Source organism: Setaria italica, chromosome V, assembly GCF_000263155.2.
Source record: "Setaria italica strain Yugu1 chromosome V, Setaria_italica_v2.0, whole genome shotgun sequence".
In the NCBI taxonomy this organism is placed as follows: domain Eukaryota; kingdom Viridiplantae; phylum Streptophyta; class Magnoliopsida; order Poales; family Poaceae; genus Setaria; species Setaria italica.
In genome coordinates, this window is record NC_028454.1 from 608,699 (window position 1) to 620,461 (window position 11,763).

Genomic DNA, 11,763 nt, shown 5'->3' on the forward strand with positions numbered 1-11,763 from the left:
GTGATACCATGTAGAGAGATAGAATTGGGAAACACCACACACCCTAGGAGGGAGGGGTGACCTTTGATATATATAGCCAAGAAGACTTGGTGTACAAGTAGCTTGTTGTACAAGCCAACAAGGTTTGGTGTACAAGTAAGCCAAGAAGGCTTTTGGTGTACAATTAAGCTAAGAAGGGTTGGTGTATAAATAAAGAGTACAACACAATATGACTATATATATATATATAACACGGAGTGGCTCGCCCAGGTCGTTGTATGGAATTTCCCAGAGGAGCACTGGGATGAAGACAAGGTGCGTGAGATTTTCAAATGCATTAGATCGACCCGCGGTGCAACCCTGGTTCAGATCGCTCTTGCTTGCGCTCTGTGATCGAGTTGTGCCACCCACACGTGCCGTGCCGTGTTGGCGTGCATCCGCGTGGTGGGCGTGGGATCATCCTCAGGCAGAACGTGCTCACGTTCTAGCCCCCGCACTAAGCAGTTTAATGCGGATGGGCAATGGAATCTGTTCTTTGGGCCGCTGCCGCCACCGCGTGCTTACGGGCCTCCTCTTGCCTATGGGGGAGGTGGCCACCTCCCACCACCACCTCCCCGGTGCTGGACCCATGCCACCACCTGCCTCGTTGCCGCCGCAGCCGCTGCACCCAGGCGCTTTCTTTGGCTCTGCAATACTGTGCCATGGTTTCATCAACGGTTTCCCGCTGCCGCCGCTCCCTGCGCTGCCTCTCATTCTGCATATCCCTGTCACACCTATGCCAGCCCCGCGCTCATGCCGTGCCACGCCCGTGCTCCTGCTCACCTGGCACAAGGACGCCGATGCGCAGTCGCCACCTGCATCGCCACCCACTCCAGCCTGGCCGCCACTGCGCTCCGCTGCAACCCCGCCACCAGCTCCTAGTATGCGTCCGCAGCGTCGCCGTGCCACCCGGAACGCCACCAGGGCTGCACAGCTTGGGTCCAGGAACAGTGAGCACCTTGTGGCAAAGGACAAGGGCATGTTTGTTGATGCCACGACAAAGGCCTCCCAGCTCAAAGCTCTGCAGAACAGCCTCGCACTCTGCTCAAAGCCAATTCAGCTGCACGTTGCCAGGAAGAAGCCTATTGCAGCGGCAGACCTGATGAAGCTGTCTGATGCAATTGGTCTGGGAGAATCCACTGCCAGAGCCCTTGACAGAATCCTGGCACTTGGAGGAGCTACTGCTCGCAAGCTTGGTCAAGCGCTTGAAGGTCGCCCATGATTGAACTCCTAGGTGATCACACGCGGATTGCTTTGACGTTTACAGTTAGCAATAGCGTGTTCCTCGTTAAGCGCCCCTCGTGGCTGGGCAACCGTAGTTTCTTTTATGTAATCTGGTGTTGTATCTCTCAACTTCTGGTTTGGCAGTTGGGTCGAACTTTTGCTTGTCGTAGTTGCGGGTGCTGTTGTTGGGGCGCTTCTCGCCATAACAGCCGCGCCGTCTGTCTGTTAGGTCGTGCCATCTTGTGCCGTCTGTGTCTCGCCTTAGTGAACTCGCTGGTTGTTTGTTACCTGGTGTCCGCTCCCTGCCATGCATGCTAACACGATTACCTCCTACTCGCTGCTCTCCTGGAACGTTCGCGGTTTGGGAGAGCACGACAAATGCAAGACGGTGCGCTACTCCCTCCTGTCGTCTCGTCCTGACATCGCTGACTTCGCTTACTACGTTCTTCTCCTCCAACGCCTCGGGCGCCACCTTCGCGGTGACGAACGTTTACGCTCCGGCCGACCACCGCGACTCGCTAGCTTTTCTTGAGGACCTTAATACCTCCATGAGCATCGCGTTCCCCAACTCCTCGCTTCGCTCTCTCCCAAAACCCACATCTGATCACACCCCCATTGCCTTGACCCTCTCCACGTCCATTCCTAAACCAAACCTCTTCCGGTTTGAAAACGGTTGGCTCAAGCACCGAGACTTCCTCCCGGCGATGCTCCGGTGGCCGCGGCCCTGCGGCGGTCCTGGTTGTCTCGCACGATGCCAAAACGCAAGCCTACGCAAGCCCTTACCGCTCACCTCAAGACACTACTGGGGAACGTAACGTCAACTAACGATGATGGCGTTTGATGTAGCTGCTCTATACTCCGGCTCCGCAACGGTGGACGCGGCGTCACTGCTGAAGCGGAGGCGCGCAGCGGTTCGCTCTATGAATCGCAACAGTTCGCCGGGCCCGGATGGTTTTGGCCCCGGCTTCTACACTGCCGCCTGGGAGACGGTGTCGCCGGTAGTTCTGGAGTTCTCGCAGGAGTTTCACCGTGAGGCACTGCGGATCTGGAGTGCCTCAACCGAGCCTACATCATCACGATACCTAAGCATGCTGCTGCGAAGAAACCTTTCGAGTTCCGGCCCATATGCCTGCAAAACTGCTCTCTAAAGATCGTTGAGAAGATGCTCACCACAAGGTTGTAACATGAGATCCCCAAGCTCACTGACATGGACCAGACAGGCTTCATTCGAGGGCGCTCGATATATGAAAATTTCATATACGCTCTGGAGTCGATTCAATGCTGCAATCAACGGAAGCTGCCCACTCTAGTCCTCAAGCTCGACTTCGCCAAGGCGTTCGACTCTGTTGATTGGACTAGTCTGGCCATGATCATGGAAGCCTGGGGTTTCCCGCCACAATGGTGCACCTGGACATTCTAAGCACATCGAAGTTGGTAGTGCTTGTGAACGGCACGGCACGCCAGGGCCGTGGTTCGGGTTCAAGCGTGGTCTACGGCAACGCGATCCACTGTCGCCGTATCCGGTATCTGTTCCTGCTGGTTGCCGATGTTCTTCAGCAATTGGTCAAGCAGACAGCCGGGATCAGGCACCCTGCTGCCCCGGAACTCCACTGCCCAGTCCTGCAGTATGCCGACGACCCACTCATCCTCGTCAGGGCGGATCCAAATGACCTGTCTCGCCTCAAGCAGGTGCTGGATTCTTTCTCGGCTCAAGCTCAAGCTGTCTGCTTTCGCACCCCTGATCAGCAAGACAGACAAGTATCTTGGAGGGTGGCAGGCTTCGCTACTCAACCCAATGGGATAGCCAGCTTGTTTATGCCATTTCTGTTCTTCTGCTCCCCCAAGGGACCCTTGATGCACTGGACCGGCGCCGGAGAGCCTTCCTGTGGTCCGGAGAAGATCAGGTGCATGGCTCTCGGTGCGTGATCGCGTGGGTGCAGAACAAGTGTTTGTTACTAAAGCTCCTGCATCGGCTCCAAAACGCTGGTGATTCGGCATGGGCGCGCTGGGTGCGGGCGAGAATCAACATGGTCAGCATGGGCGGAGAAATTGCTGGGCCTCACTGGCGTGATCTGGAATCCCTGCTCCCCCTGTATCGAGCGGTCACCTTCTGTGAAGTTCATAACGGGGAAAGCACAAGTTTCTGGGAAGATCGGTGGCTCTCAGCCGGCCGCTTGCGAGATGTGTTCCCTCTACTGCACAGCCACGCCCTGGACAAGGACGTCTCTGTGTCCCAGGTCATTGGGGACGGGATTGGACAGCACCTTGTGGCGCGGCTCACGCATGGAGGAAGAGCAGAGCTTGATTGCTTGGTCAGGTGTCTCTCGACGACAGTGAGGACCGCCGCTCCTCAACTTCGGCTGAGAAAGATAACTCCCTGCGCGCAGGGCCTGTCTACAGATCGATCATGACGGCGGTGGGTGATCCAAGCTGTGCCTTCACTGATTTTATTTGGAACAACCGCGCGCCGCCGCGCGTGCAATTCTTTGCCTGGCTGCTCATCCAAGAGCGGATCCAATGCCGGGCCAACCTGCTTAAGAAGAATGTGGTGAATGGAGCGCAGTGCGAGCTGTGCCAACACGCCAATGAATATTGCAACCACATCATGTTCCGGTGCCCTTTCGCCGCTCAATTGTGGACGTCGCTCCGCGTGTACACAAGTGGCTCTCAGGTGGCTATGCTTTGGACTGTTCCTCATCCGGCAACAGTCCCAAGCAAGCACTATGACAGTTTCCTGCTACTCATCTGTTGGCGTCTGTGGAAGCATCGCAATGACGTCGTCTTCAACGGAGCACCTCCCTCCTTTCAGCGTTTCCGTGTGGATTGCAAGCAGGATGCGCAGCTGTGGCGCGAGCGCCGGTGGCAGATCGCCTGATTGCTGATGCATGGTGCCAAGCGTTTGCCAATATGTAGAACATCAACATATCCAATGTTCGGCCATTCCTCCGTTATAAGGCTTTTACCACAGCAATTTGATGCTTTACAACACTAAGTCACAGCCACAACCAGTTCACCCACCTTAAACATCGCACAACCACAGCAACAATTTAACGGTGTACAAGTACAACCCCACTATGTTACTTACAGAACAGGCACAAACATTCTATGGCCACAACCTTTCATGTTCCTCTTGTACAGAACAAAACAAGTTTATTGGGGTTTCCCACAGCGACCCGATATATCAGCTCTTCGCCTACTACCTTCACAAACATACACTGGAGCCATCACCTGACAATGGTGACTGTTGGCTCTCCATCCAGTAAGCAGCGCATCCATATCTGCACACATAATTTCACTAGAGTAAGAAAATATATATTTTCAGCAAAGTGGTTTCCTGTTAATGGAAGGGCGAAACAGAGAGAAAAGAGAGCGTCTTTCACCTTGCAAAAGATTCGGCGAAGCCTTCCTCTACCAATGATGATTTGCTTGACACTGACATGGTCAAATGTATGAAACTAAATGTTCTTGAGCTATCCACACTCCTCTATCTAGCCTCAAAGGTTTATCATATACTCATTCTTGTCGCTAATCACAGTAAAATCAGCTGGGTTCCTGTTAGTCTGACAGATATCCTTCCTCACGAGCTTATCCAGCGGTGTCTTCCCAGTGCCACCAGCCCAAGGTTGAGATACACCATACCTTGGCAATGGATGTTCTGGATTAGCAGCAGAGGTACCAGAACCCAATTGCAGGGCATTCCATCCCGCTGAGAACATTCCTGAGCTCAAGGTCTCATAGTTTCCTGTTCTGTTCATATCAAATGATGTTGTCCCTTTAGACACACCTAGTCTGTGCCCAGACTGTGTTCCACAGCTCTCAGACCAGTTTGCAATGTCCTGCTGCAGCAACGAACCAAGCACGCCAACTCGAGGGTGAGGACGCAAGGGTCTGTGCAAATTTTTCTCCACCTGATGCCGTGCCAAGTCTTGCAGCGTCAGCGGAACCTTTTCAGTTAGGTGACTTCCATGTGATGTGCTGGGTGATGCATTGTAGTGATTATGCTGCGCATACTGTGAACTGAGATTTTGTGTTCTGAGTTCTATCTGGCGCCTGTTAGCTCTTTGATAGTTTGTGAAGCCTTGTGAGGTTGATGAATCCATCAGTCTCAGGAGATGTGTTGCAGGCATAGGCTCCTTTGGGTAAAGGCCCGAGTGTCCAGCAATTCTGTGATCATACGGCCTACCAACCTCCATGGTTAATGATGTGCTTGGAGCACTTCTCGGCTGGACCTGGTTAACTGCTTCCTTTGTGTACTGGTCTACAGCTGCAATTACTGGCTGATGAGTTGCATAGTCATTAGAAGCTCCATAAGCAGGAATTGGAGTTGAATCAACTTCTCGAATTCTATTTCTGAATTGAAAACCATATGTTGATGTCGGTGAATTCCTTGAAGCTGTCTTGAAAGAATCCCACATTAACTTCTTTTCCCCCTTCTTGCTCCAGCTCTGAGTGGGTACTTCAGCAATATGTTGATGATGTGAAAATATTGGTGAGGTACACGCAATGGTGACTTCTTCATCCCTGCAGATATCTGTCTGTTGTTCCTGGGTACACTCCAAAATGTCAGGCATACGTAGCTCTGGAGGGTACACATTGAAAGACCCTGTGATGGGCAATGCATGAACCTGTAACGAATTCTGCATATGCAATTCCGGACGGTGACTGTTGGGAATCTCCGTGCTGGATGCTGCATGACACTGTGATGACTTCTGCCTATGTAAATCCTGCAGAAGCACATTGGCAGCCTCTGTGCTGGATGATGCACGACCCTGTAAAGATTTCTGCTTACTTTCTGATGCCAAAGACTTCTGGAAATTAGTGTCAAGCACCGTTGATGCATCAGTGGGACCATACTTGTCAGCAATTTCAGCACAATCAACTGCAGCTATCTTGGGTAGAGTAGAATCAGTATCAGTCATGAGCTGTCTCTCATGCTGATTTCTGGCAAGAAGTTCAACAATGTCCATGGGGATGTCATCTATCACAGTTTGTTTCTCATGCACCTCCAGCCTGCGTTTCTTCTTATTCTTGGGTATATTCTGCTTGTGAAGACCAGACACATTCTGGATCTTACCCTTACCCAGAGAAACCTGTGACAATGAATAAAACAAATGTGAATATTTCATAATATCCGCAAATCCAGATCAGGGTATAAGAGGCACAGTATTTGCAGAGCAGCAGGATAAATTTTTGGTGTGGATTTTCCATTGCTTGCACCATTGTAAAATATATCATACTAGTTTATATAGAAAGTGCGTGCTATTTGGAATTCACTACTTTACTCAGTAGCCATCACAAACTAGCTATCTGTGTGCATGTCAATGGAAATTGTGTTGCCACACAAATTCCAGTGGCATAGACACAAATAGTTAGTTCAAATAGCACACGAGCAAAGTGGCGTAGGCACAGATGTCACAAAATAATTCCAGTGGTGTACACACAAATAGTATGGATGGCATGCTAGCAAAGTGGTATACACACAAATGACACAAAAATGAAGGGAAAAAAATCCTATACTGGACAAAGTTTGCCTATTCAGGTCAGCAAAACTAGGTAAAGCAGGTAAACAAATGTAATAATCTATTTACAATTATGTAGGAATTCTGAAGAATTTTTTCTTCCTTCTGATAAATTTCAATTCATTATTTACACACAATATATGCCTTAAAATTTGAGAACAAATCATGAAGTCAAAAATATATCTGAAAGCAAGAAATCATTCTTGATCATACCTTTGCAAGACATCTCTGCACAGTGCCTTCAGATTCCACTTGACACAAATCATCTGTCCTGAGCATGCTTCTCTTTATAGTACTGTTCTCAGTGTTCTTGTCACAGGAAATGGCAGGTGAAAGTACTTTCCTCTTTAGCAAAATCGGTGATTTCCCGTTTGACAAAAACCTCCGTTTCAATTTCTCTGATTCATTTCGGCACAGGTCATCTGCCTTCTGCATATTTTGCTCCATGTTCTTATTCTGTGTGTTTTCATTCCTATGCTTGGCACTGGTAGTAGATAGCACATTTTCCTGACCCAGGTCCCCAACTGACGGTATAGAATCATGGCACATGTCACTGGAAGCAGGCATATCTGGATTAGAGTTGGAAACAGCAGAAGAACCAAAATTCTTGTGTGCTGAGTCCCTTTTCTCTGTTCTAACTTTCTTATGAGTTTTTTTCAGCCAGTTCATAAGAGAAGATCCATCATCAACATTTTCTAATCCTCTGAGTTCTGCCTTGTTTTTGACCGCTGTTGATTGGATTTCACACACTTTCTGATTGCTAACAGGAGTGTCATTATCCTTTCCAGCCTCAAGTGGCATTTTGCTTTTATCACTCTCACAGATATCACCAGTTTTTGCATGGTCAGCTTCAGTGTCATCTGCAGAACTCTCTGTCTTTGTGTTTATGATTTCAGATATTAGCCTTGTCTTTTTTGGCTTTCTCTGAGAAAATTTGAGATCTGAAATATCAGCCAAGTCAGTGGATTTGCTCTTTTTCTTCTTACCATCAGATCCAACATTTCTTTTAGGAGCTGCTCTTCGTGGACCCTGGTTGCGGACTTGGTTGCTTTTCTGCCCAGAGCTGCTCTTAGAACCTTTGTGACCAGATACTGGTTCATGAACACTGGACTCATTGCAGTCAACATCCGGAACATCTTGAACTGTTCTGTTTTCATCTTCAGTTGGCACTTCACACGGTTTCGGACTGCATGGAATCTGTGTGCCATTTCCTTCTTTGCTTGATATCATCTGAGGATCATCAGGCAAATCAGTAATATCCATAGAGACATCATTCAAGATATCTTCCTGTACAACAAGATTATTGGGGGAGCCCTGCAAATCTGAGGATATACCATCATATTAGCTTATTGTATACAAATAAAAGTAAATAGTAGTTGAGAATTCACTGAGCTCAGCCATACCTTTTGTGTCTGGAATACTTTTTTCGACGAATGTGTCTGGAACATTATTTTCAGCGGATGTGGCTGGAACATTCACTGCAGTAACTGCTTTGTTGTCAGAAGGAGAACTGCATTTCGAGTTGCATTCCTGGACACTCTTTGAAACATTTGATTGATCAGCATCATTCCCTTGAGATGATTGTCTTGTGCAAGAAAACAGTCTTCTGGAACCAACACTATAAGGCAAAGTCCGAATAATTGAAATGGAACAATCATCATTAGTTCCATCCTGCTGCATAGGAACAGTTTCAGATGTAGTTCTGTGACCTGAATTTTTCACTCTGTCCAAGCAATTTGAGCAATTCCATCGTTGATACTTTGCCACCAAAAGTGGGGACGAGTTGTTATTGTGTTCATCATATTGTTGTTGGTTACAGAATATCCGTAGAGAGCACAGTTTTGGATCCTTCTTCTGATGCAGAGCAACATACCCCCTGCCAAAAGTATAAATCATTAATAAGACTCACAATATATGCATAAGAGAATTTTCCCACAAACCAAACATGCATGTGTCCTCTCATTTTGTGAGTGTCTAATACATAAAGAAAGAAACATTTGCATTCATTTCTACTTAGCTGGTATTAAACTGAACAGAGGACTATAATACTAAAATGATCAAATATAATGCCAGACATGTGCAGCACTGTCAACTAAAGCAACATTTTACAGTCTTTGTTCTGACCTCTGAAGAAATCTCAAACTAACAAGTGAACAATATGCTGCTGCATTCAGTAACTTGAATCAAATCAAAGGAAAACCAGCACTCCAAGTAAACATACTGTGTTGCTAATCTTAACCAAAAAAGCTTTTTAAAAAAGCTAGCATGGCAGTACTAACAACTTAGGGCTAACCCTATTTATGCTTTACATCTGTGGGTTCGACCTACATCAATTTGATAAGGAGCATTAGAGTTAAATCCAGTTGGGAAAACTCTCCAAGTGAGAAAAAAAGAAGGCAGATCTCTAAATCATGCTCATTCAACGACATATGCAAGACTGAACACCTTAAAATTCTCACAAAAATCACTTTTGTGTGTGTGCACAGTGTGTGTGTGTGTGTGTGTGTGTGTGTGTGGCTGTGCATAGTGAAGACACAATATATATAGCAAATGAAGATAGACACAAAGAAAATCAAAACAAATAGCATAAATAATGTGCATTCGAATCAATGGATCTGCTGACACATCAAACCAAATGTACCTATGGATATTGATCAGTGTGTCACAATGTCTACTTGTGATGATGCGTGTGCTTGCACAAATAATAGATGACTGTACAAGAAGAATATTATGCTTATGCAGAAATATGATTAACCTTGTATGCCCGGCCACAAAACAGTGCTATACTGCTAGAGATGCATGGAACAGTCAATATGAAATAAATGCAGCCATCAGAATATAGAAAAGATTACCTCATGGAGAAATGGTCACACTCGAGCTCTGCTGGTCTGCCATCAGGTTCAGCCACTGTAGATAGAAGCCTTGGTTCCTCCATTGCTTCAGTTCCATGAGTCTGAGCAGCAGTTTCCATTGCTACAACTTTGTCACGTCAGTCCTGTGATGTTGGAACAAAACGAAGCACCTCACACATCCCTGCACAAACAGCAAGCATTGCATGACCTGTCATACATATCTTGGTTCATCGAGACTGCAGAAAGATATAGCTGATACAAAAAGGTACAGACTGTAAACAGTCCAACATAAACAACAGACCGCATATGTATCTTCGTTCATGGAATATAGCGCAGCATAACAAACCATTTATATACATGCTAACAAAGGAAAGAAATGAATACAACCTAGTTCTCAGATTAATTCATTCCCAGACTGTAACACTAAACAGGCAAAGTTAATTAGCCAGTAAGGCAGAGACAGATAAACATGAATGATTAACTTCCATGCATGACTATGCAAACAAAACTGCCCTCGCCGTATTAACTCTGACATGGCAGCCCACTCCCATCTGCAAGAATCGACGCAAGGCCCGCATTTTTCGCGACATGAAATATAGGCAGCCACGGCTTCCATGCAGGCGCAGTAAGCTACGACTCGGGTCCCAAGAGGGGACCCACATACAGGCACAGCTGGCCCCTGGCAAAGCCGAAGCCCCCACACGAAGCAAAGCGAGCGACTGACCGAGCAAGCAAGGGAAACAGTAGCACAGCGACGGCACGGACCCCGAAGCTTGGGCAGGGAACGCACCACTGATCGGACCTAACGAGCGCGTCGCGAGATCCATGAAATGATGGCTGCCGAACCTGACGAAAGTTGCAACCTTTTTCTCCGCCGGATCAGTGGATAGGCGAAAGAGGAGCAGATCTCCGTCGCAAGAACAACTCGCTGGACCACCCACCAAACCCCCATGCGCGCATAGGAAGAACAGATCTTTCTCCGCGGCATCGATAACCCGGAACAGACGAGCGTAATCGACCGGAGCAGAGGTAAAACTGGAGCGAGAAAAGGGGGATTTTTTTTTCTCATCGGAGTAACCGCAACTAGTACTGGTACCTACTGGACTGCAGCCGAGGAAACCGATGCGATTTGGTACGAGAAAGGTCCACCAAGATTTGGGGGCGAAACCACGGAAAATCCGCCGAGAAAAAAAAACCCCAAACAGATCGAGGAAACGGGAGCAGACAGATCAAATCAAACCAAACCTGGAAGGGGAAAACGAAAGCAAGCGAAGAAAAGGACAGCAATCACCGCTGCGACGTACCCGATGTTGCACGGCAGAAGGCGTCGCGACCGCCGGCGACCAGATCGCGGCGAGGACGGGGCGGACGAGGCGGCTCCCGGTCGACGCGGCGGCGGCTGCGGCCGGAATTTTGGGGGTGGGGAGAGGGGAAAGGCGCAAGCTTTAGGGTTTTCTGGGGGCGAGAGAGGGAGACAGGGAGGAGGGGGAGAGAGAGAAGGGATGAGGCAGAAAAAGAAATGCGGGAGGTGGGAAGGTAATCAACTGCGGAGGGCTGCTGTGTGGACATGGATGTTTCTGCCCTCGGGAGATGTGCGGCCGGCGCCCACGCCGCCACGTCAGCGGCTGCGCATGCCGCAGGGTTGAGAGAAAATCACGGATTATCTCCTGTGATCAAATGTGCCAAGAGGATTTTTTACATATACATATGATACATCGCGGATTTTTTACATATACATATGACACGTCGCGCATCCTGACCATTTATTTTTGAACTAATGGTTAGATGAATCGGGGGTAGGTGGGAGAATCGGGGGTAGGTGGGAGAATCAACGGTTAGATAAATATTAAATAAGAGAAATAAACGGTTTAGATACGTAACACGGTCAGAAGCGAACGTTAAGTTGTCTTCCCCATGTACAACTGGACCATGTATAGATCTGGCTTGTTACTTTGAGAATAATAGTTTTATATGGCAATGATCCATCTTACTAGGATTATTCTAGCGAGCGAGCCTTTCTTCCCAACTCAGGTAAGTATTTCAAATCATAGATGATATAGACTCCAATCTCGGTCGATGGAAGTTTTTCAAGCAACCATATATATCTCTTTCTATATCTCAAATTTTGTTAAACGTAACCTAATAAGTTA

General features: G+C 47.9%; 1 protein-coding gene across 1 annotated transcript; it reads right to left on the reverse strand.

Moving 5' to 3' along the window:
• Positions 1-4,150: 4,150 nt before the first annotated feature.
• On the reverse strand, positions 4,151-11,117 carry LOC101769360. Its single transcript, XM_004967353.3, has 6 exons — positions 10,918-11,117; positions 9,614-9,794; positions 8,165-8,637; positions 6,975-8,083; positions 4,623-6,332; positions 4,151-4,520 (listed from the first exon to the last, which is right to left on the reverse strand). Exons 2-5 carry the CDS (start codon positions 9,730-9,732, stop codon positions 4,737-4,739), a joined length of 3,297 nt encoding a protein of 1,098 aa, XP_004967410.1. The 5' UTR covers positions 9,733-9,794; positions 10,918-11,117; the 3' UTR covers positions 4,151-4,520; positions 4,623-4,736.
• Positions 11,118-11,763: the final 646 nt, after the last annotated feature.

What these genes read in the sequence shown, in the direction of transcription:
- LOC101769360 (XM_004967353.3), bottom strand. Translation starts at nt 9,732, where the DNA reads ATGGAAACTGCTGCTCAGACTCATGGAACTGAAGCAATGGAGGAACCA. An exon ending in TGTGACCATTTCTCCATGAG is followed by an intron (nt 8,638 to 9,613) that starts GTAATCTTTTCT and finishes TACTTTTGGCAG; the next exon opens with GGGGTATGTTGCTCTGCATC. An exon ending in AAGTATTCCAGACACAAAAG is followed by an intron (nt 8,084 to 8,164) that starts GTATGGCTGAGC and finishes GTATATCCTCAG; the next exon opens with ATTTGCAGGGCTCCCCCAAT.